At 50.0% G+C, this 24,683-nt stretch overlaps 1 protein-coding gene across 2 annotated transcripts in view; it reads right to left on the minus strand.

Annotated features, from left to right (window-relative positions):
* ppp3ca (protein phosphatase 3, catalytic subunit, alpha isozyme) overlaps positions 1–24,683 on the minus strand; it is a 43,051-nt gene that overhangs the window by 13,031 nt on the left and 5,337 nt on the right. For both annotated transcript variants that reach the window (XM_048995094.1, XM_048995095.1), the window contains exons 2-6: positions 13,843–14,043; positions 9,211–9,335; positions 7,690–7,801; positions 5,166–5,311; positions 3,770–3,909 (exon numbers count right to left, since the gene is read on the minus strand). In XM_048995094.1, the coding sequence (XP_048851051.1) occupies positions 3,770–3,909; positions 5,166–5,311; positions 7,690–7,801; positions 9,211–9,335; positions 13,843–14,043 (724 nt within the window). The remainder of the gene's footprint in view (positions 1–3,769; positions 3,910–5,165; positions 5,312–7,689; positions 7,802–9,210; positions 9,336–13,842; positions 14,044–24,683) is intronic.

The raw sequence follows: 24,683 nt of genomic DNA on the forward strand, positions 1-24,683 counted from the left end.
GCTGATGGAGCTTTTGTTACCGACCCAAGACAAAAGTAAAGCGGGGTTTATTTTCACCTGTATGGAAATGACAGGAGTATGAATAAAAATATTCATTTATAATTTAATATTATGCCTCCTCATTTCACAGTTTCGAAAGTCCTCCGACCACTAGAGGGCATGTAATCTTAGTGCTGCCCCTCCATCTCTACCGGTTTACACGCCCATCTGAATCTAGTTGTCTTCGGTAGCCCACATCACTCCGAGATAAAGTCCACTAGCTGGAAACCGGACTTCTGCAGCTGTGGTTCCATGGGGAAGGGGCCCGATGTGAGACATGGATTCCAAAACGCTAGCAAGATGGGCAGCTGGCCTAGACAGACACATGTATGTCCGACACAAAGTGAAATTGGGTGGTGAAATTTGGTGGGGGGGGGGGGGGGGGGGGGCTGGAACTGGTGGGGAAGCTTGTCTGGGCACCGCATGGGATACATGGTCCAAACGCTAAACCGTAATAGGGCGTAATAGGGCGTAATAGGGCGTAATAGGGCGTAATAGGGCGTAATAGGGCGTAATAGGGCACCTCCTCAGTCAGCAACTGCTGGATGGACCACAGGCGTTCGGGTTAAACAAGTAGGAAAATGGTGGTTTGATGGAGAGTCGCCTTAGTGAATGGCAGCTAAAGAGTAGCTTTGCTTCAGCTGCCCTATCCTACGAGCCAGTCGCACAGAACGAGTGATTGGCTTGTGTATCTCTCTTCTGCGGAATATTCTGCCAAATTAAGTGGATTGTATTTTACACACTTTCTCAAACGTGTGTTACTAACTCAATGGGGGTCTTCCGTATTCACTGCGAGCAACATGGCATTATATGGCAAGGATATATATTATAGGGCAGGGATATGTATTATAGGGCAGGGATATATATTATAGGGTAGGGACATGTATTATAGGGTAGGGATATGTATTATAGGGCAGGGACATGTATTATAGGGCAGGGATATATATTATAGGGCAGGGATATGTATTATAGGGCAGGGATATATATTATAGGGTAGGGACATGTATTATAGGGTAGGGATATGTATTATAGGGCAGGGACATGTATTATAGGGCAGGGATATATATTATAGGGCAGGGATATGTATTATAGGGCAGGGATATATATTACAGGGCAGGGATATATATTATAGGGTAGGGACATGTATTATAGGGTAAGGATATGTATTATATGGTAGGGATATGTATTATATGGTAGGTATATGTATTATAGGGTAGGGATATGTATTATAGGGCAGGGACATGTATTATAGGGCAGGGATATGTATTATAGGGCAGGGATATGTATTATAGGGCAGGGATATGTATTATATGGTAGGGATATGTATTATAGGGCAGGGATATGTATTATATGGTAGGGATATGTATTATAGGGCAGGGATATGTATTATAGGGCAGGGATATGTATTATAGGGTACAGCTGCTCCATCTTGCTGTACGGCCAGCTGATTATCCTTGCCGTAATTTTCTTAACTTTGTCGTATGTTATAATAACTGACACACAATTGAAATGCCGAGAATTAATGACTACTTGTGGCATGATTATGCTGTTTTCCACAAATAAAGTTTACATTAAAAACATTTGTAAATTATTTCTTGAAATCAATCGCTGTACGGGGGTGTTAACCATTTCAGTTCCGCAGTTTCACAAGCCAAAAAAAAAAAGAAAAACAGCAGGAACATCCTATCTGACAGAAAAAAAGGGAAATATAGCTCTGATTAAGGTAGTACAGTTACGCTTTGCACCTTCTTCCTCCGCCTTTGTAACAGCCTGCAATGGATTATGGAATTGGTCTTATTTGGCAAGGATGCACATGAGGCATCCATGAAATTTGGGGCGAAGCCAGACCAACATCCGGGGATTTTTACTGTCCTCTGGTCTTTTGATCTTAGTAATGAAATTGGTCTTCAGCAATGGAAGGTGGTGTTAAATGGGTAGGCGAGAACATAAAGTAAGTACAGTCAAGTATGCATACTGAGATTTAGCCAGTGTCACTGGGCAGAAATATGGCATTATGGGGTGGAAACACGGCATTATGGGGTAGATACATGGCGTTATGGGGCAGATACATGGCATTATCGGGCGGGGAACATGGCATTATGGGGTAGATACATGGCATTATGGGGCAGATACATGGCATTATGGGGCAGATACATGGCATTATGGGGCAGATACATGGCATTATGGGTCAGATACATGGCATTATGGGGCAGATACATGGCATTATGGGGCAGATACATGGCATTATGGGGTAGATACATGACATTATGGGGGGCGGGGAACATGGCATTATGGGGTAGATACATGGCATTATGGGGCAGATACATGGCATTATGGGGAAGATACATGGCATTATGGGGTAGATACATGGCATTATGGGGCAGATACATGGCATTATCGGGTGGGAACATGGCATTATGGGGTAGATACATGGCATTATGGGGCAGATACATGGCATTATGGGGAAGATACATGGCATTATGGGGTAGATACATGGCATTATGGGGCAGATACATGGCATTATGGGGTAGATACATGGCATTATGGGGCAGATACATGGCATTATGGAGCAGATACATGGCATTATGGGGCCGATACATGGCATTATGGGGTAGATACATGGCATTATGGGGCAGATACATGGCATTATGGGGTAGATACATGGCATTATGGGGCAGATACATGGCATTATGGGGTAGATACATGGCATTATGGGGCAGATACATGGCATTATGGGGAAGATACATGGCATTATGGGGTAGATACATGGCATTATGGGGCAGATACATGGCATTATGGAGCAGATACATGGCATTATGGGGTAGATACATGGCATTATGGGGCCGATACATGGCATTATGGAGCAGATACATGGCATTATGGGGCAGATACATGGCATTATGGGGTAGATACATGGCATTATGGGGCCGATACATGGCATTATGGGTCAGATACATGGCATTATGGGGTGGAAACATGGCATTATAGGGCAGATACATAGCATTATGGGGTAGATACATGGCATTATGGGGCCGATACATGGCATTATGGGGTGGAAACATGGCATTATAGGGCAGATACATGGCATTATGGGGCAGATTTTTATTCTTAAGGAGCAATGGGCTGATTGCTCATCCATAGGCTTTTTGTTTTACTGTGAAAACATACATACTGTGCAAGCACACACACACACACACACACGCACACACACACACACACACACACACACCGGCACGCCGATCGCAAGTTCAGCCACCACGATAGAGACTGTATCATCTGCACACTATTATAGCACTCCACAGACAGCTCCAGCGAGCAGGATGGGACGCGTGGATGCAGCACAGAAGCATATCACTTGGGAAGCCAAACATCACAGTGACATTGTGCATGTCTTTGACAAAATAAAGACAGCAGCCCGGCCGGTGACGTGCACGAACATCATGCCCCACTAGCCACACCTGCATCAGACATTTGTCCAGTTCGCACAGAAACGTGAGTCATTTGCTATCATGCTGGTAGGTGTGACAAGGCAGCTCCAGATATGCCCTTTGGAGTGTCTCTAGTCTTAGCACCACACCGAGAGAGCAAAGTGTCAGAGACACTGACCGTACACACTTACCACAGCCTTTAGTAGATGTCGTTGTTTGGGTCTTACCTCGTCCTACCCATCCGCCCAGCCCACATACTGAACATCAAGCTGTAGTGGAATTAGGGGGCGGGCTTAACATACCTGTAGAAGTAGGAGCAGCCTCTGACCGTGTTATGGCTGAAGTACTCCTGGGTCTTCTCGTTCCCAAAGTCCTCCAGCGGGTCTGACCACAGAAGATCGCACATGGGCCCAAATGCGGGTGGTTCCTTGAACCGGTCCAGCTGGCCGAGTGGGGATGACAGTGGGGGACAGTTAGAACATTAGCGGTGGGATGTTAGCGGGAGGACATTAGCAGCGGGGCGTTAGCGGGAGAACAATAGCAGTGGGACGTTAGCGGCCGGTTGCTACCTCACCTACCGCATGTACAGCAGGAGCTCAACTCCACCCACCAGTGGGAGAATATTAGCGGGGGGGACATTAGCGGGAGAACATTAGCAGCGGGACATTAGCGGGAGAACATCAGCGGGGGGGACGTTAGCGGGAGAACATTAGCGGTGGGACGTTAGCGGGAGAGCATAAGCGGCGGGATGTTAGCGGGAGAACATTAGCGGCGGGTCGTTAACGGGAGAACATTAGCGGGGGGACGTTAGCGGGAGAACATTAGCGGCGGGATGTTAGCGGGAGAACATCAGCGGGGGGACGTTAGCGGGAGAACATCAGCGGGGGGATGTTAGTGGGAGAACATTAGTGGCGGGACGTTAGCGGGAGAACATCAGCGGGGGGACGTTAGCGGGAGAACATTAGTGGCGGGACGTTAGCGGTGAGAACATCAGCGGGGGGACGTTAGCGGGAGAACATTAGCGGGGGGACGTTAGCGTGAGAACATTAGCGGCAGGACGTTAGCGGGAGAACATCAGCGGGGGGGACGTTAGCGGGAGAACATTAGCGGGGGGACGTTAGCGTGAGAACATTAGTGGCGGGACGTTAGCGGGAGAACATCAGCGGGGGGACGTTAGCGGGAGAACATCAGCGGGGGGACGTTTAGCGGGAGAACATTAGCGGGGGGACGTTAGCGGGAGAACATCAGCGGGGGGACGTTAGCGGGAGAACATTAGCGGGGGGGACGTTAGCGGGAGAACATCAGCGGGGGGACGTTAGCGGGAGAACATCAGCGGGGGGACATTAGTGGCCGGATGCTACCTCATGTACTGCATATACAGGAGGAGCTCAACTCCACCCACCAGCTACATTATTACTGCCATTATTATTACCGTTATTCCTGTAATTTACCTTCCTGATGGTACATTTATGCAGCTTTCATCCATTTATATACTATCAGTTTTCGATGGACGTCACTCATTCCATAATACAAGTCAAATTTTACGAAAGTATACTAGTAATATGCATTAAAGAACACATCAAATAAATGAAAAGATAAAGTTTACTGTATTTTCACTGTAAATTTACAGTTAAGCATTCTGTACTTGCACATTGCCTACGTCGCCTTTTTCCAGCAGTACCCGTTGCTAGGATTCACCTTCTTGATGTCATCTAGGGTATGGATTTCTGGGGAGAGACCGCCATGGACGCACAGGAACTGCTGGTTCATGAGGGCGGCAAGGGGGAGGCAGTCGAAGGCATCCATGCACGAGTCATACACCTGCTCGGAATACTTGATTTTACCTGCAGGGGACAGGTCGCACTTTAGGGGACACCACGTGGGGTGGGGGGAGAGTCCAAATACGGTCCCATGGAGAATTCAGACGAAACCCACCACTAAAGAGCTTTCAAAATGGGATACATTTTCAAGAAAATTTCTACGAGTTTTGGAAATTTAGCGAAAGTTCTTCATTGGATTATGTGAGGACTGAGTGAGTTATCCAAATTCAGGGGCTGCCTCACAGCGGTGTGATAAAGCTGTCCCATTTTGAAAGCTCCCCCCCCCCCCAGCCCTCATTCATCTGCCTAGCTCAGAACTGTCATTAAAGGGGAATCCTGCCATAATGTGATATTTTCATCACTGACTTGTCTCTCACACCATTGGAGTCATTTTGTATTGCAGTTAAATAATAGAATCAAATAAAACTGTATTTTCTGTCTTTCGTCAGCTAGCGCGGGGATTACTTTGTGCTTTCGGTAAGTTGATGCTACTCCTGCTTGGTATCACACCATGATCCCTTCATTGTCTCTAAGCTCCTAGGGTTCATGGAAACTGAGCATTAAAAACAAGAAATCTCTAGCCGTTCGGTTCATCCAGCTATCTACCATAACTGCTTCTCCAGGGCAGGGAGAGGCTGGAATATGGGACAGTGGGATGGAATGCCAGGCTAGCACACACGCAACCTCACATTAAGAGCATTTTCAGGGGCTCAGTCAGCCCGGGCACCCATCTTTGGACTGAGGAGGGTGGAACATTGAACCCGACATAAACAGAGGGGGCTTCCTTGGAGGTGTGAGGGGACAGTGGGACAGTGGGCCTCCTTGGAGGTGTGAGGGGACAGTGGGCCTCCCTGAGGATGAGAGGAGACAGTGGGACATGTGAGGGGACAGTGGATCTCCTTGGAGGTGTGAGGGGACAGTGGACTTCTCTGGGAGTGTGAGGGGACAGTGGGACAGTGGGCCTTCCTGAGGATGAGAGGAGACAGTGGGATGTGTGTGTGAACAGTGGGTTTCCCTGGGAGTGTGAGGGGACAGTGGGATGTGTGATGGGACAGTGGGATGTGTGATGGGACAGTGGGATGTGTGATGGGACAGTGGGATGTGTGATGGGACAGTGGGATGTGTGATGGGACAGCCCCCTGAGCCAATTTGTTTGGGGACCTTGTCTAAATATCACAGTGCAGATTTTCTAACAGATCGCACAACTTCCTATCAAAATCCAGCTAGATGCATCTGCAGGATGCGCTGTCCTGCATGCAAAGCGTGAGTGTCGCAGGACACACTGTCCCGCATGCAGAGCGTCAGTGTCGCAGGACACACTGTCCCGCATGCAGAGCATGAGTGTCGCAGGACACACTGTCCCATATACAGAGCGTGAGTGTCGCAGGACACACTGTCCCGCATGCAGAGCGTGAGTGTCGCAGGACACACTGTCCCATATACAGAGCGTGAGTGTCGCAGGACACACTGTCCCGCATGCAGAGCGTGAGTGTCGCAGGACACACTGTCCCGCATGCAGAGCGTGAGTGTCGCAGGACACACTGTCCCGCATGCAGAGTAGTTTTGTTTAGCTGCCTCTAAGACTCAAACCCAGACATGTCTCCTGCTCTGCCTGATGAGAAAAGCCACTCTCAACAGGAAGGGATAGTAAATGAGGCCAAACTGTGGGAGATTTCAAGATGCCAATAGCATGATCTCAGATTGATGGAAAAAGGATCCTGAGGAAACCCACCTGACAAAGGAGGGAATCGAACCCCTAACCCTAGAGGTGTGAGGTAGCCATTATTATTGTTATTATTATTCTTTCCCCTGCTTTTGTACAGCTGGGCAATTCAGGTAAAGTGCTCTCCTCCAGCACAGAGTCCCAGAACAGCTCTAGGGTCATGAACCCACACCCTCCGCGCAAAGAGTCGTCTCTCCTAACCCCCGCAGAACCCATAACCTGCTCATTTCGCGCTGATCGCCCGCTCTGCACCTCTGCAACTGAGAGAGCGAGAGGAAACGTTTTAACACGGGCAGAGGGAGGACGTGGGGGAGATAAAGAGATGTGAGAGGCAAGCGGGCCTGTCAGAGCCCAGGAGGGAGAGGGGGAGAGAGATAAAGAGAGAGAGCAGAGGAACGAGCGGGTACAGGAGGCCAAGGCGGGGGGTGACAGAGTGGGAGGAGACAGTGATGTTACACGGGTGGGGAAGAAAGGACAGGGGGGTAAGTGGGCGGGATGATAGGAAAAACAGGCCCAGGCTAATTCTGAAAATGCCAGTGATTTTCCTGTTCCAGTGCACCCCCACCTACAGCGAGCATTGATCCGACCTGTACATCCACTGCATTACACTGCCTGCGGAGATGAAACGCCACAGATGGGTTAAACCAACCTGAGGGGTGGCGGGGGGAGGTGTACTTACATTCTTGTTTGAAAGTGAAATACTCTGTCAAATGTCTACATTCGTGGTTTCCTCGCAATAAAAATAGTGTCTTTGGGTACAGGATTTTCAGCGACCAGAGGTACAGCACGCACTGCGAAGAGAACACAAATGCAATGATTACTTTTAAATGAAACGGATCCCAAGATTAAACCACAAGACACACAGTCTTTCTTGATCTCAGTAAAAGGTTAAACAGGAAAGCAATTACGAAACCGGCTGACTGACTTCCTGTCGCACTCAGAAGCTGTTTACGAGGCTCACTGAACATCTCGTAGCCATTGATATGAAGCATTTCCACAGGAAAGGTTCAAGAAAAGGACTTGGGAGGAAGAGGCTGATCTCAGATTTCCTAGACCGATGCCATGGGTGTGTGTAACCAGACCGGAATGGGATGGCTCAGGGACCCTAAGTGACAGCTAGGCCTGAGAACTCTCACTGTTCTTCATCCGGACATCACTGCTGTAGCACCAGGGGTCATTCTAGGATGTTTTTTATGTGAGGAGCATAAGAGGGGCTATAATTCATACAGGGGGGCCAACCTTCTCATTAGCCAATGATATGTTTTGAATCAACGAGTGACAGGACATGGGGCATGTCCCTGAGGTCCCGCCCCTGCATACACTCCTGTGCGGTAGATCTCCACACAGCAGAAGGAGGCACTGTGGATGTATGCGGCTCCATTCAGCATCATGCTTCCCGGTTTTGTGCTCTCCAGAGAGCAACTCGGAGCCAGGAGCCCCTACAGAACTTCTTTGGGCACTGCTGACTAAGGGCAGGTGATTAGGGGAAGATGGTATCTTTACTAGGCAAATGCTCAACACTTTGAAGTAAGCCTCAGACAACACCAGCCACTTCCTGCCAGGAACGAAGCCTGTCTGTGTATTTAAGTGTTTACTGAGGTCTAATATGGCCGACTCGCTTGGTTAATTTATTATTTATATGCATCTGGGATTTTATCTGTGATTGAATTAACCTGAGGCGGTAACTCTGCCTTGCTCCATAGCAAGGGTTCAAAAATGTTCCCTAGAGGTTAAAGGTCAATTCTTATCTTTCTGTGTTGCCTGATCACTTAATTTGCCTCTTCTTCCTTAAATTACATTTGGGTAGAGAAGTATATTAAGTGCATCTCTAAAGCAGTGTTTTCAAACTCCATCCTCAGGGAAAAACTGCTCTGAAGGGTAGAGAAGTATATGACACACACAGACATGCAGAAGAGCGCCCTCTCTGGTGGTAGGTGAGCGAGGCATCCGTCATACCTCGATGCTGAAGTGTATGGCACACACAGACATGCAGAAGAGCGCCCTCTCTGGTGGTAGGTGGGCGAGGCATCCATCATACCTCGATGCTGAAGTGTATGGCACACACAGACATCCAGAAGAGCGCCCTCCCTGGCAGGGATGTGCAAGGCACCTGCGAAACCTCTATGCTGAAGTGTATGACACACACAGACATGCGGAAGAGCGCCCTCCCTGGCAGGGATGTGCAAGACATCCGCCATACCTCGATGCTGAAGTATCCTCGATCCACGTAGTCTCCCAGGAAGAGATACCGTGTTGTGGCTGGCGACCCCCCCACCTCGAACAGCTTCATTAGGTCAAAGAACTGCCCATGGATGTCGCCGCACACTGCAAGGGACGAGGAAGACGGTGGCTTATGGACTGCAGCCATGAGGGGGAGGCGATGTTCATCACGGTCAATAACCAGCCTCCTTAAGACTCCTGCACCAGTGAGGAAGGTGTCAGTCTGACTGACGAGCACTGAGTGTAATCCAGCAGGACATTAACGACCTTCCGGAGAGGCGTGTGCAAAAAACAAAACTCATGACATAATCTTTCTTCTCGCAACGCAATTACCTAAGTATCATGGTGTGCTTGCGTGTGTGTGTGTGTGTGTGTGTGTGTGTGTGTGTGTGCGCATGTGCGCATGCATTATTTGTAATTATTACACTGTGGGGACCAGATTTCCCCTTAATGTGATAAAATCCTGTAACTTTTTACATTGACTGGACATTTTTTCTGTTCCCACAAGGATCACAATGCAATAAGAAAACTACAATAGTCAAAAGTTGCATATTTTGCTTGGTTACTTATGCTTAGGGCTGGGGGGGGGTTATGCTTGTTATATGGTTGCTCCTATAGAAATGAAAGGGCAGTTCCACAAAGATATGAATACAAATGTGTGTGTGTGTGTGTATGTGTTTGTGTGTTTGTGCATCTCTCTCTGCTGCCTGCTGCTCCTCGACTCAAAGACTCTCTCAGTGAAAGAGTGGAGTCGAAAACTCTTGTTGCCATGGTGACCTGCCTCTCGCTAAAATAAGCAGTGACACAAGCGAGTGCTGGCCTCCCTCCATGGCGGCACGCTGGCGTACAGACGAGCACGACGTGTCCTCCCCAGGCCGTGCCCCCCCCGAGTCACCGACGCACTGCGGGGTGGACACAGGGGTGGGGGGCAGCTAGCAGCCAAGATATCCTCTGACGCTGCCCCCAAGTGGCCAGCAGCTGGGTTTCTGGAAAAATATCCCATAACTTCTCACCATGGAGATTAGAAATGACACAACTCCCGAGACTCGCCAATCCCTACCGAAGTCCTTATGTAACAGGTCACCCGATTGGCTCCTGAAATCTAGTGCCTAACGATCTCCATGCCCATTGGCTGTTGAAGTAGCCTCCTGAGAAGACTTCTCTCACAGGTGACTGCTCATTATAAAAATGAACGCCCTGGACTGCAGAATACCCAATACAGTCTGGAAGACAGCAGATCCTTGTGATGCGGTGAATTGGGGGAAGGATTGCTGGCTTTGTTAGGGCTTTGGGGAGAGGAACGAACACAAAAGACAATTTGACCACAGAATAAGGGGAAACAGGCAGGGAGAGAACAGACAAGTGCTAGCGGTACAATGTTGTGCGATCTTCACCTGACTGCCCCCCACCCCCCAACAGGGTTGGAGTACTACGCTGTTAGTGCTGTGGATTGTTTACCCTGCCTGCCAACACACAGTGTGTGACGTTAGACAGACAAACAGATTGACAGACAGACAGGCAGATAAATGAACAGACAGACAGATTGACAGACAGACAGGCACGCAGATAGACAGACAGATGGACAGACAGGCAGATAAATGGGCAGACAGACAGATAGGCAGATGGGGGGGGCAGAAATATGCCATTGTTGTCCCCACAAAAGGCTGCACTGATGGGTGGATGTGGACACCTCTGTGTGCAGAGAAAGACAAAGAATGACATAGAGTGATGGGGAGTGGCAGAGAGCGATAGAGAGTGATGGAGAGTGATGGATAGCAGCAGAGAGAGAGACAGAAAGTGACAGAGAGCATCAGAAAGCAACGGAAAGCAGCCGAGAGTGACAAAGAGCGATGGAACACGACAGAGAGCGGTAAAGAGTGACAGAGAGCGATGGAAAACAGCCAAGAGCGACAAAGGGCGATAGAACGCGACAGAGAGCGGTAGAGAGCGACAGAAAGAGACGGAAAGCAGCCGAGAGCGACAAAGAGCGATAGAACGCGACAGAGAGCAGTAAAGAGTGACAGAGAGTGATGGAAAGCAGCCGAGAGCGACAAAGAGCGCTGGAACGCGACAGAGAGTGGTAGAAAGTGACAGAGAGCGACAGAAAGAGACGAAAAGCAGCTGAGAGCGACAAAGAGCGATAGAACGCGACAGAGAGCGGTAGAGAGTGACAGAGAACGACAGAAAGAGACGGAAAGCAGCCGAGAGCGACAAAGAGCGATGGAACGCGACAGAGAGCGGTAGAGAGTGACAGAGAGCGACAGAAAGAGACGGAAAGCAGCCGAGAGCAACAAAGAGCGATGGAACGCGACAGAGAGTGGTAGAGAGTGACAGAGAGCGACAGAAAGAGATGGAAAGCAGCCGAGAGCGACAAAGAGCAATAGAACGTGACAGAGAGTGGTAGAGAGTGACAGAGAGCGACAGAAAGAGACGGAAAGCAGCCGAGAGCGACAAAGAGCGATGGAACACAACAGAGAGCGTTAGAGAGTGACAGAGAGCGACAGAAAGAGATGGAAAGCAGCCGAGAGCGACAAAGAGCAATAGAACGTGACAGAGAGTGGTAGAGAGTGACAGAGAGCGACAGAAAGCGACGGAAAGCAGCCGAGAGCGACAAAGAGTGATAAAACGCGACAGAGAGCAGTAGAGAGTGACAGAGAGCGATGGAAAGCAGCTGAGAGCGACAAAGAGCGATAGAACGTGACAGAGAGCGGTAGAGAGTGACAGAGAGCGACAGAAAGAGACAGAAAGCAGCCAAAAGCGACAAAGAGCGATGGAACGCGACAGAGAGCGGTAGAGAGTGACAGAGAGCGACAGAAAGAGACGGAAAGCAGCCGAGAGCGACAAAGAGCGATGGAACGCGACAGAGAGCGGTAGAGAGTGACAGAGAGCGACAGAAAGAGACAGAAAGCAGCCGAGAGTGACAAAGAGCGATGGAACGCGACAGAGAGCGGTAGAGAGTGACAGAGAGCGATGGAAAGCGACGGAAAGCAGCCGAGAGCGACAAAGAGCGATGGAACACGACAGAGAGTGTTAGAGAGTGACAGAGAGTGTCAGAAAGAGACGGAAAGCAGCCGAGAGCGACAAAGAGTGATAGAACGCGACAGAGAGCGGTAGAGAGTGACAGAGAGCGACAAAAAGCGACGGAAAGCAGCCGAGAGCGACAAAGAGCGATGGAACGTGACAGAGAGCGGTAGAGAGTGACAGAGAGCGATGGAAAGTGGTGAAGAGTGGCAATGTGTCGTTCACGGGACCTCCTGTCACCAGAGGCAGGGGCCATCTTAAACCAGGAAGGTTCAGCGGCTATGCGCTGAACACGGACACCGGTCCCCTGCCCTGGAAGACAGCTGTGCACTGAACACGGACACCGGACCCCTGCCCTGGAAGACGGTTGTGCGCTGAACACGGACACCGGGCCCCAGCCCTGGAAGGTAGCTGTGTGCTGAACACGGACACCGGGCCCCTGCCCTGGAAGGTAGCTGTGTGCTGAACATGGACACCGGGCCCATGCCCTGGAAGGTAGCTGTGTGCAGAACATGGATACCGGGCCCCTGCACTGATTCTTATACGCATGGAGACCGGAGTAGCTTCAGCACCAAGGACAGCAGCTCCTTCTTGCTAGCCTGTCCTTATGCAGCAGGATTACACAGCGCTGTCTGCAGGGGGCGCTACATCAAGGCAGGAAAATAGTACAGCGTGAATGAAGAATAATGGGAAAGAGGACGGGATGCAAAAGGGCAGCAGAATGGCCCTACAGACACAGGCGATGCGGGAAAGTTGAGTCTGAATATCCCACCTATCGTTCCTTCCATCTTGCATACAACTTATCCAGCAAAAGGTCACCTGAAATTAGGCTACAATAATGACATTTAATATGATTGTATTTGTGATTAACTTGAGGTGGTCATTTTTTCTTCATATCAAGGTTTCAAAAAAGACCCCCTAGAGGTTAAAGGTGACTTCCCATCTTCCCACGTTGCTTGACTGCTTAAGTTGCTTTTGCAGGTAAAATCTGGCTTTCTGGGTCTTCCCCGGAGAAACCCGGCTCCTTCTTCCGGGTTCACGTCACACTTTCAGCGGTGCTGCTCTACGCCTCCCAGTGGTAGCGTCTTTGTCACTATCTGCGATGTCTGCTGCTAAGTTGAGCTGCTCCAGGCTTACTCGGAATGTCGCTAGATCCCACATCGTGCACGGAGAAGCAGCGGCACTAGGACAGTTGGTACGATAATGAAGCGAGTCGAGTGTGAATCTGTATGCGAGAGACTTACGGGGTCAAACTCACTCGCGTCTGCGCTGCATATCGACCAGCTCACTGCGCACATAGTCTCTGATGTAAGAGCACAAACTCCCTAAATGTATGGAACTGAAGTTATCTGCTGAAATTAGCAGTACATGATCAAGCACAGTCAGTACAGTTTCTGTCAACATCCATGCATCTATTTTCCAACCATTATCTAAACGAATGTCTTTATAAATGACAGTTTCCGACTGTCAGCTTTCCGAAAACATTACCCAGCATGCTCTGCATTTACTGCTAACCACAGATGGGCATCGTACCATTACAGCAATAAAGTTTCATTTGGGTGATTAAATTTCAGGCGTTATCCAGGCTTACCTGTGACCGGGGCCTCAATGTCCAGCATGGTCTTCTCCTGCCGCAGGATGGCGGCTCCCTCGTTGATGATGCGCAGGGCCACAGCCTCCTCCACGCGGCCCTCCTTGGTCAGGTGGGCCTTCAGCAGGTCCACACGGGGCTTCCCCTCACAGTCGAACACCTCCTTCATGGTGAGCCGATGGCTCAGGGGGAAGGGCACAGCTGGGGGGGGGGGCACAATAAGAACAAGAGTGAGCCCCCGAGGAGAAAGGCAGATGTCGAGATCCTTCTCCGTCATTTCTCCTACATGAAATCCCCATCACTGCAACACTGCAACACTGCATCACTGCAACACTTCCTCCTCTGACCTGTGAGAAATACCCAAAAATCTCACAGATGGTTCAGTCGGATCTAAAAAACAGATCTCAGCTGGGGTCTCACTCCCAACACGAAATGCCACCATAGAGAGTATCTCCCCTGACACCCATACATCACGAATCTCATTATAAATCCTTGATTGTCATGTGACTGGATAATGTCTCATCTTTGCATCTCCTTTTTTATAGTGTTTGTTTTTCCAGCAGCAAATGTGTGAGAAACCATTCTGACAGCAAAGATACTGTACTGTGATATAAATAACATTCAGAGCTTCTCCCAAGAAATGAAACAGACGGATCTGCGCGGTAAAACCTCCTTTGGGATAGGAATACGGACAGGATTAGAGAAGCGCGGAGCGAAAAACGCACAGCAGAACGGGCCAAATAACCGAGAGACGCGCCACTCAGGCAAGGATGCAGAAAGACGCGCGCATGCACGTGCAGCTGCACATGCACACCAACGGCCGTGTTACTGAAACACGGCAGAAAAAGATGACGTTGCCGTACAAGCAAGACATGCATTGACACATGACTGCGCTGCGCGCGCAAGGTCGCTGAGATGGAGTAACTGAAACCGTGTGGGAATCAGGCAATCCGAAAAGACGGCTAAGTTGCCAGCATCAGCAAATACTAAATAATAAATACGTGACTTGGGGAAAGAAGCAAAGCCTGATGAGGGCAATGAGGCCAGGCACTGAATGTGGTTACAGCTCTGGAGGAAGGAGTCCCCGTTGCATCGAGAGCGGTGCACGTGTGTTTCCATGTAGCACGTCTACATGAGCGACTTTCATAGCTACACAGCTATTACTGTATTTATGACATGACTTTTACATACAATCATTCGTCAAGAACTGGATCCTGGCAAGGACTTCTAGGGTAGAGCACAGATTGGAGGTTCACATACGCAATAATAACACAATCCCTTGCAGAGGGAGTGGTGGCAGGACTGAAACCTCTAACTCCAGAGACCGGAGGCAACCTTGCTATACATACTCCCCTGCGCGGTCCCTATGATTAGCCATCCAATCAATCGATACATCAATCAACCGATTAACCAATAAACTGAAACAGAATCGTCTACTTAGAATCGTCTGCTAGCAGAAGCCTAGCAGCGGCATAGCAGAGGCATAGCAGAGGCCTAGGGGATGGTTTTGAACCATTGTCCTCTGGGTTCTGGACCTAGCACCTTTTGCTGTGTCACTCTGCTCCATGGAAAATGAAGTTCTGCAAAACAAAGTGGTCACACTTCTGCTAATAGTTTGGGTTCTGCCTAAGAGCAGTAATGTGGTAATGGGTTCCAAAAGACTGAAAAAATAACTGAACGAAATAGAATGGGCGCTCGGTTAGGCTCCGCCCACGTGGCCTCATCACCAAGGCGACTGTTAAAACAGGGAACAGCTGGCTGGCTGCACGCCGGACGCATCGGAACGCCGCTAATTAGCAGCAGCTCACTGACTCATCCTCCGAGAAGCTCGGGATCCATCAAACTTTTCAGCACCACTCGGTTAATTAGCTACTTAGAAAAGTTTGTTTTGATGAGAGTAAAGGGTCAATCAGCTGCTGTGTGTAGCGGCACGAGATTCGTGTGCATCAGCAAATAAAGCCTGTCTATGATGTGTGATGGATGCAGTGTGCTCTTTTTTATCCATCCATCCATCCATCCATCCATAAGATTTACAGGCCCTAAACACAATGATAACATGCAGAAGCCGAGGTGTGAGGCCCTAAACACAATGAGAACATGCAGAAGCCGAGGTGTGAGGCCCTAAACACAATGAGAACATGCAGAAGCCGAGGTGTGAGGCCCTAAACACAGTGATAACATGCAGAACCGAGGTGTGAGGCACTAAACACAGTGAAAACATGCAGAACCAAGGTGTGAGGCCCTAAACACAATGAGAACATGCAGAACCCAAGGTATAAGGCCTTAAACACGGCGAGACCAAAATGCTGAATAACCAGTAGGCCACCATTCCATGGCTGAGCCAGTACTTCCACACAATATTGTTTTTATCCCGGCTTTACTAAGTGCCTCATTGTAGGTACGCAGGCAGGATGTGCCTTGTGCTTTAATCTGCACTATATGTTTCAGAGAATCTTGTCACACTGTTCGTACCTAAATGGTGACACATTGACAGTGTATTTGCAAGATGAAAGCCTTATCACCAAGAGGACAATGTGCTCGCAATAATGGAAATAAACAACCATCCATCCATCTTCTAGATAATCTCTCACATAGTACTGCCTTGTCCATCAGGTTACATCACTGAAACCAGTATAACTACGGTGACCCAGTGAGACTCTTCGAGTGATAAACACACGCAGCATCTATGGGCAATAAAACAGGGCAGCAATTCTGAATCCTCCCTGAGACGCCTTTTATGGGTACGGTGAGGACGCCCGCCCGCGGCTCCCTTTCCATCTTCGGTCTGAATCTCACGTAGGTCCGAAAGCGCCCCGCGGAACACATTGAGTGAGGTCAGAGGCAGCCGGCGGGGTGGGGGGCACATCTCTCTGCTTGAGTGGGCGGTTTGCGAGGATGCAACGCAACCGCCGGGCCAGAGCAAAGTTCAGAGCAGTCCGGCTCTCCTGGGCCAGCGAGTGAGAAAGCTGAGCTAAAACCTGAGGCAGCTATGAAAGGTGGATTACAGCCCCCCCCCTTCACTTACTGGAACTCACAGGGTTCTTCTAAGGCTCCAAAACAGCCGCCCAGTCGTGAGGCACTGGGATCCACGTTAACGCCTGGGGATCGTGTCCTTCACTTTCCCTAGCAACCGCTTGACAACCACTGTTTACTTTTTTTAGCTCACGGCACTAAATGGACCCAGGGGTATTAGAGCTGTTTTTTAACGGTTCCCGGCAAGACGCCACTTTGAAACTGACGCTGTGAAACAAGCCAGTAATATTTGTTTGGCTAGACTGCCAACCAGTAATAGAAAAAAAAAGAAGACTTTGAATTTTGGCTGCAAGAAAACTGTGGAGATGCTTTCTGTCATTAAAGAATATTGTAGTTGAATGAATGCTGTCACTAATGTCCATAACCATAATGGTGAGTCCCGAGGATCCCTGTGATTGCAGTAAACACAAGATCTTAAGTAGGCCTTCTGTTAGTCCCGCAGTAACTGCACCAAAGAGGGCATTGACTCTTAACCCGGTCCTGTAACTCGACTAGAATAGTAATTGCGTGTGTTTGTTTCGGCGGTAGCAGAAGGATTTGCTTTTGTTTCGATCAATAAACAGGCGATTGAGTTGGTTCACTCCCCGGCAGGTGGACATTGCTGTCCCCAGCAGACATTCCTGTTAATCACAGGGACTTTTCAGGTCAGTAAGTAACTCGATCCATCCCGCCTCAACATCAGCACTCCTAGAGTTTAAGCGTCGATTCCCTCCATGTGTTACCGATTCGGGGTGTGCATCAGCCGCAGGGAAGCGAACCGCACACAGCAGGAGTAAGAAGCACCATAATGCTGCAGTTTTGCTTCACTTTCTTTGTTTTGGATCCCTGTGACGTTGCTAGAAATCAAGATGCAGAGAGTATAAGAACACAGACACATTCGCTGCCCTCCAACAGCTTTCCATCAAAGGGGCGGCACCCGCCCTACCCTGACTGTGGTTTTCCGGCTTACTGATACCGGAATATTGTAGGCTACAGTGAAGTCACCTCTCGCACAGCCCTATTATCGCACATGACCACAAGGGGGCGACACAGAGCAAACCCGCAAACGAAGATTATACCCACTGACTGTAACAGATTTCCCAGAATCCCTTTCTGCAATCTGTTGTTCCCCTACAGATTGAGCTACATCACTGCGTGGGATGGCTGCTTTGCCCCCTCCTGAGAAGAACCACCATGCACCCTCTTGTCTCAGGCCAGGCTGTCAACAAATAAGGGTCTCATGCAGAGAGCCCTCAGTGGACTCGCCTCCCACACATAGGTTCTCATCCTACTTCTGACAGTCGCGGGCACTTCCTCCTGAGCGGCAGCTGGCCGCATGGCCACCCTCCCCCCCCCCAGGTTCCCGACTGAGGATCCAAGAAGTCCAACACTATGTCTCGCTTTTGTCGGCCATGTTCCAGTCAGGTGACCAGCATCACACGCTGTCTAGTAGGAATACACGGTCTCCACTTTGCGGAGCTTCCCTGATAACCATAAATGTTAAACTCCTTCTATCATGGAATACCGAACACATGAAGCCTCCGTATCTGTCAGCTACACAGTAATCCGTCCCCGGAATTTGTCCCGCAATTGATCAAAAAAAGCTAACGCTAACCGCTAACCGCAGGAGGTCAAAGCCATGATGCAACAAACTGAAATGCGCGACGCATTAGCTAAAGCAGCAGGCCCGCACACCTGCGCAGACACATCGCACCCGGAGCCGACCGCAGACAAAATCACAGAGAGAAACGCTGACAAACCCGATGACTGCAAACAAAACCAATGTCTTCGCGTGAAAGTATAAAGTTGGGTCAATGGCTATAACATGTAGAATGTATGACTATTTATATCATATTTATAAGTTACAAAATACATTTTTGTTCCATGTAAATAACCTTTTCAGGTTTTCTGGACTCCATACAGCCATCATCCGTCCACTTATCTTGCTCAGGGTCAGAGGAGACTGGAAGCCTATCCTGGACTGCGGACCCCGGGCTGGGGAAGACCCCAGATAGGATGGCAGCAGGATTAGACCCCACAACCCTGCAGGCTCAGCCATCATGCCCCTCTTTTCCACATTCTTCTGGTTCTCACTATGATTCTCCAAGGATCTGCTTTCAGCAATGTGTGAGGCTGGTGTTCAGGCATGTGTTACTCAACAACATGTGGGGCTGGTGCTCAGGCATGTGTTCTCAGAAATGTGTGAAGTATGTGTCCTCAGCAACATGTAGGGGTGGTGTTCAGGCATGTGTACACAGCAACGTGTGAGGCTGGTGTTCAGACGTGTGTTCTCAACAATGCGTGAGGCTGGTGTTCAGGCATGTGTACACAGCAACGTGTGAGTCTGGTGTTCAGACGCGTGTTCTCAACAATGCGTGAGGCTGGTGTTCAGGCTCTTCATTACTGTAGCGAGGGATTCCAGCTGCTCTAATCCCGCCGGACCGCCCTGTGGATACAAGGTGACGTCGCTGTCGCTCTTTGGCTCACCGTGGAAACGCAAGCTTACTGCATTCCAGCAGCCAGTGATGGTGACAATGCCCCTGTCATCGTCATTCCTTACGCAGGGGTTTACATGCTGACACCTCCATGCAGGGATCTGGGTGATGTTGTTTTATCCTACTCTGCACTACTTTACATTTTTTTGTTCAATTTTAGGCATGGGGGGGGGGATCCAGTTTGGCTTATTAATTTAACAGGACCACTCCCATATGGCACCCCCCCCAGAACACCTTTTCTACAGAGATACACTACCTACACTAAGACAGGGAGGGAAGGAGGGAGAGAAGGAGAGAGAGAAAGGGGGAGGGAAAGCAAGGGGGGGGCGATTGTCACGGAGACAGCACTGCCTCCTCTTGCTTCCGCAGAGCTATCTGGAGCCGTGGCGGATGTTGCCGTGGCAACCGCAGCCAGCCATTGGACGGCCGCCAAACTGTGAGGGCTGCGGTCCTGCGCTCACTGTACATGCGACCACAGGCACACAGATCACTGCACGGGCTGTACAGAGCACAGGGCTGATGTGAACTCACTGTTCACGTGGTCACACAATCATAGATCACAGCACGGGCTGTACAGAGCACAGGGCTGATGTGCACTCACTGTACATGTGACCACACAATCATAGATCACAGCACGGGCTGTACAGAGCACAGGGCTGATGTGAACTCACTGTTCACGTGGTCACACAATCATAGATCACAGCACGGGCTGTACACAGCACAAGGTTGATGATCTCACTGTACATGCAACCACACATGCATGGATAACTGCACAGGCTGCGCTCACTGGTCACGTGACCATATGCACATGGATCACAACACAGGGCTCATGTGCACTCACTGTACACACACTCGCACCTTCCAGCTCTCAGGCTGCTGCTCTTGCAGTTAATCTCACTCAAAAAAAAAGCGATATTCAGTGCACAGCCTCTTATGATTCCTTTTTGGGAATTTTTTTTAGCCGTATTTTCCCATGGAAAGTCGCATCTCAGGAACTCAAAAACACATTAAATCACCTCTTTTTCCAGCTCGACACTTTACAAACCACCCCCACTGCTTCTAAAACCAATCCGTTCCGCATCCCCACTTCTCAGCAAAAACGACACACAGCCCCGGTTCCCAAAACTAAAACTCCACACTTCGCACCCACACACTAATTACCGCCTCCCCTCTGCTCAGCCGTTGCCGGGACCACACTGCCCTCTGGGTGACGCTGGTCTCCCGCGCTTAATCTGGCAAAAGGCAGCTTTTCCTGCAGAAGACCATCGATCGGTCAGATTTAATTCGAGGAGGTGCCCTCGACCGTGACAGCGACGCACAGACCTTCCCTAGATCGCGGCACAGGGCTGAGGAATGAGATTCGTGCAATCAGAATCTGCAAACGCAGGATGACAGGTCCTGGTGCGGCCAGTGAGGGTGCAGTGAGGGTGCAGTGAGGGTGAGGTGACAGATTTTAGAGTGATGTTGACGGAAGCTCACTGCAGATTAAGTGGTGCAGACGACGCTCGTTACTGCCAGCAGAGCTCCGCTGTCTGCCACACGATGGACACATTAAATGTACATCTAAATGCTCGTCTTCCCCAGCAGGCCTGGCACCCCCATGGTTCCACAGTGCGATAAACAGTGTGCCTGTCTCTCAGGGTAAACAGCAGACTGGGTGAGCTGGATAGTAGGGAGTTGAAAGCCTGGGTCAACCAACTGGCACGTACAGAATTAAACAAGTATTACATTGTTTATTATTTGTCACATAATGGAGATGAGTAAATGTACGACTCAGGCAGTCAAGTGATTACACAGGAAGTCACATGACGGAGGTGAATAACTATACAGGAGGTCACATGACGGAGGTGAATACCTGTATTACACAGGAAGTCACATGACGGAGGTGAATAACTATACAGGAGGTCACATGATGGAGGTGAATACCTGTATTACACAGGAAGTCACATGACGGAGGTGAATAACTATACAGGAGGTCACATGACGGAGGTGAATAACTGTATTACACAGGAAGTCACATGATGGAGGTTAACTGTCTTACACAGGAAGTCACATGATGGGGGTAAATAACTATACTACACTGGAAGCCACATGATGGAATCCCTCCAGCACGGCCAAGCATGTTAAGGTACAATGGGCAGGATCGCCTAAACTTCCCAAAGCTTAGTGGAGTCTCATTTGGGACATGCTGATGTGAAGTTCCCTACTACTAGACGCGCGATTTTGAAACCCGGACGTGTTCTGGGGTGGAATAAAGCACTATCATTGGAAATAATGGCATTTCAGTGCTTTTTTCATCTGCCTCCATACTCAGAAGCCACATGCAGGACATTAAAGACCCCCGATGCATCGGTCGGATGCCGGTGTCCGGGTGAAACACGGTTAATGTCCGTCGTGGTTCATAACACACTGTCCTGGATCACGGCAAGCGACCGTTCAGCAATTACTTCAGCAGTTACCATTCAGCAAGCTTTCCTCTGAGGACACCATAAGCAGCATCTATAACAGTCTACATGAGTAACACACCAGCACAGTGTTTTCCAATCCAGCCCTCAAGGACCCACAGACAGTCCACGTTTTTGCTTCCTCCCAGGTTCCATCAGGAGCGGGGAGGGAGCAAAGATGTGGACTGTCTGACAGGGAGCTGAGAGGGAGCAAAGATGTGGACTGTCTGGCGGGGAGCTGGGAGGGAGCAAAGATGTGGACTGTCTGACAGGGAGCTGAGAGGGAGCAAAGATGTGGACTGTCTGGCAGGGAGCTGGGAGGGAGCAAAAATGTGGACTGTCTGGGAGGGAGCTGGGAGGGAGCAAAAATGTGGACTGTCTGGGAGGGAGCTGGGAGGGAGCAAAAATGTGGACTGTCTGGCAGGGAGCTGGGAGGGAGCAAAAATGTGGACTGTCTGGCAGGGAGCTGGGAGGGAGCAAAAATGTGGACTGTCTGGCAGGGAGCTGGGAGGGAGCAAAGATGTGGACTGTCTGGCAGGGAGCTGGGAGGGAGCAAAGATGTGGACTGTCTGGGAGGGAGCTGGGAGGGAGCAAAAATGTGGACTGTCTGGCAGGGAGCTGAGAGGGAGCAAAGATGTGGACTGTCTGGCAGGGAGCTGGGAGGGAGCAAAAATGTGGACTGTCTGGGAGGGAGCTGGGAGGGAGCAAAAATGTGGACTGTCTGGGAGGGAGCTGGGAGGGAGCAAAAATGTGGACTGTCTGGCAGGGAGCTGGGAGGGAGCAAAAATGTGGACTGTCTGGCAGGGAGCTGGGAGGGAGCAAAGATGTGGACTGTCTGGGAGGGAGCTGGGAGGGAGCAAAAATGTGGACTGTCTGGCAGGGAGCTGGGAGGGAGCAAAAATGTGGACTGTCGGAGGGTCCCCGAGGACCTGCCTGGGAAACATTGCACAAGCATGTTAGCCCTTGTTATAGAGTCGGATTAATAGCACATAAGTACTGTGATACACATCCCTCATAAAATCAACATAATATCAGAGCTAATAAAGTTTAATGCCCAAAAGTGGTTAAAAGTGGGCCAGGTTGGACCAGCTCCTGTTTACAAAGGCAACGGTGACAAGGTGGCCCAATGGGTGGTTTTGGGGCCTTGCACCTCCAGGGTCACGGATTCGACTCCCGCCCGGCTTGGCGTGTATGTGGAGTTTTCTACAACCGCTGAGCCTGGAGTCTGTCCCAGGACATACAGGGTAGAATATAAGTTGGAGAGGGTACCAGCCTGTCACAGAGCCCAGGAACACACGATCAACATCTAACAGCCGTTTACAGACACCGATTCAGTGAAGCTACACGGAGCACATCTTATACAACAATCTCTTTACGCTCTTTTATTTGACAGTCACTTTTGTCCGAAATACAAGCAGGGTCGACAGTACATAACAGGTAGACAGCTGTCAAAAAAATCAACTAGGTGTAAGTGTGACTAGGCTGAGCTTGCAGTGAGTAACCAGGAACAAGTTTAGCATGAGCTAAGGTTAGCATGTTGCAAACATAAGTACGAACATAATGAGAGCTATCAAATCGAAGACAATAGAAAACAGCATTTAGGCTTCAAGAGAGACCGGTTAAGGGATGAAGAGACAGCACACCTGTCATTGGTCGCACCTACATGTGGGTGTGTCTTCATTTGGTCCCTCCTTCTTATGGGTGGGTCTAACCTGGGCCACGCCCCCAGGTGCGGTTCTAATCTTTGTATCTGAGCAAGCACCATCTGGCAGAGTAGAGGCATGCAGTCCAGTTAAGCTGGTGGCTGACCTGCCCCAGGTGCCATCAAAGTCCCGGATTCTGGGTCAGGTGTCTGGTTGGATGCAGCCCTGAATTTACCAGCCAGTACAAGTCACAGCTCCAGGCAGAGACAACTCCAAATGAGCCAAAATACACAAGCGAAAGTCAAGAGCAGGTGAGCAATGGTACATCCACATTAAGAATCTGTGGTTTGGTGGTCTTTGATTGGTTGAGTGTTCACTAGTTTTGCACTAAACATTTGCAGACCCAAGATCTGTTTATATAGGGTAATTGTAGGATTGGGGCTGGGAAATCTGATCACGGATCAGAATAGAAGCTTGCTAGCTTTAAAGGGCTTACATTTCCAACTCTGCCTTGTGACCCTATAAGAACCTCCGGATTGAGAATGTGTGTGTGGCTTTGTGTAGCACAGAAAACAGGTAACACACATGCATGAAAAACTCAAGAGGAAGAATAAAACGACGTTCAGAGGTTAACGCCTTCCTACGAGAAAGGCTACATGATCCCAAAGCGTCTAGAGTGGACATCAGGTCACATGACCCTAGTCACGGCCCCGGCGGGAAGTGCAGGAGTTTGTGTAGCGTCACCCAAAACAGATGACATCATCATCAGCTGATCTGCCGTTAAAGCGTGGTATATAGAGGCGGAGAGCCTTCGCCAAAGGCCGCTCTCCAGGCACGGTGAGTCGGCATGCATTTTGCTGCTTCCTCCCTTTCCCCACCCGCCCCTTCTCTCCACCGCACCCCCACACCTCGGGGACGAGGAGTTATGCAAGAGGCCTCCGCGTAGCGAAACAACCGCTGCAAACCGACGCTTCGATAATTCACCCGCAGTGCTAAATAAAGCAGGAGAGAGCGGGCGAGTGGAAGGAAAGAGAAAAACCCCGCGGATAGCCTAGCGAGCGGCTCGCCCTGGCGCTCCGAGGGCCGACCCACGCGTCATCGACCCGGTCCCGGTGCAGCTGGCATCGCGGCCGGCGCTGCCCAAAGGAGCGGGCACGGTGACGCAAACGCGGACCGACAGACCCCCCGCTGCTCTAACCCGCTAACGGTCTGCCGCCAGGCAGCCGGAGGCTTCTCAGCAGCTGTGA

This window comes from Brienomyrus brachyistius, chromosome 24 (assembly GCF_023856365.1).
Source record: "Brienomyrus brachyistius isolate T26 chromosome 24, BBRACH_0.4, whole genome shotgun sequence".
In the NCBI taxonomy this organism is placed as follows: Eukaryota; Metazoa; Chordata; class Actinopteri; order Osteoglossiformes; family Mormyridae; genus Brienomyrus; species Brienomyrus brachyistius.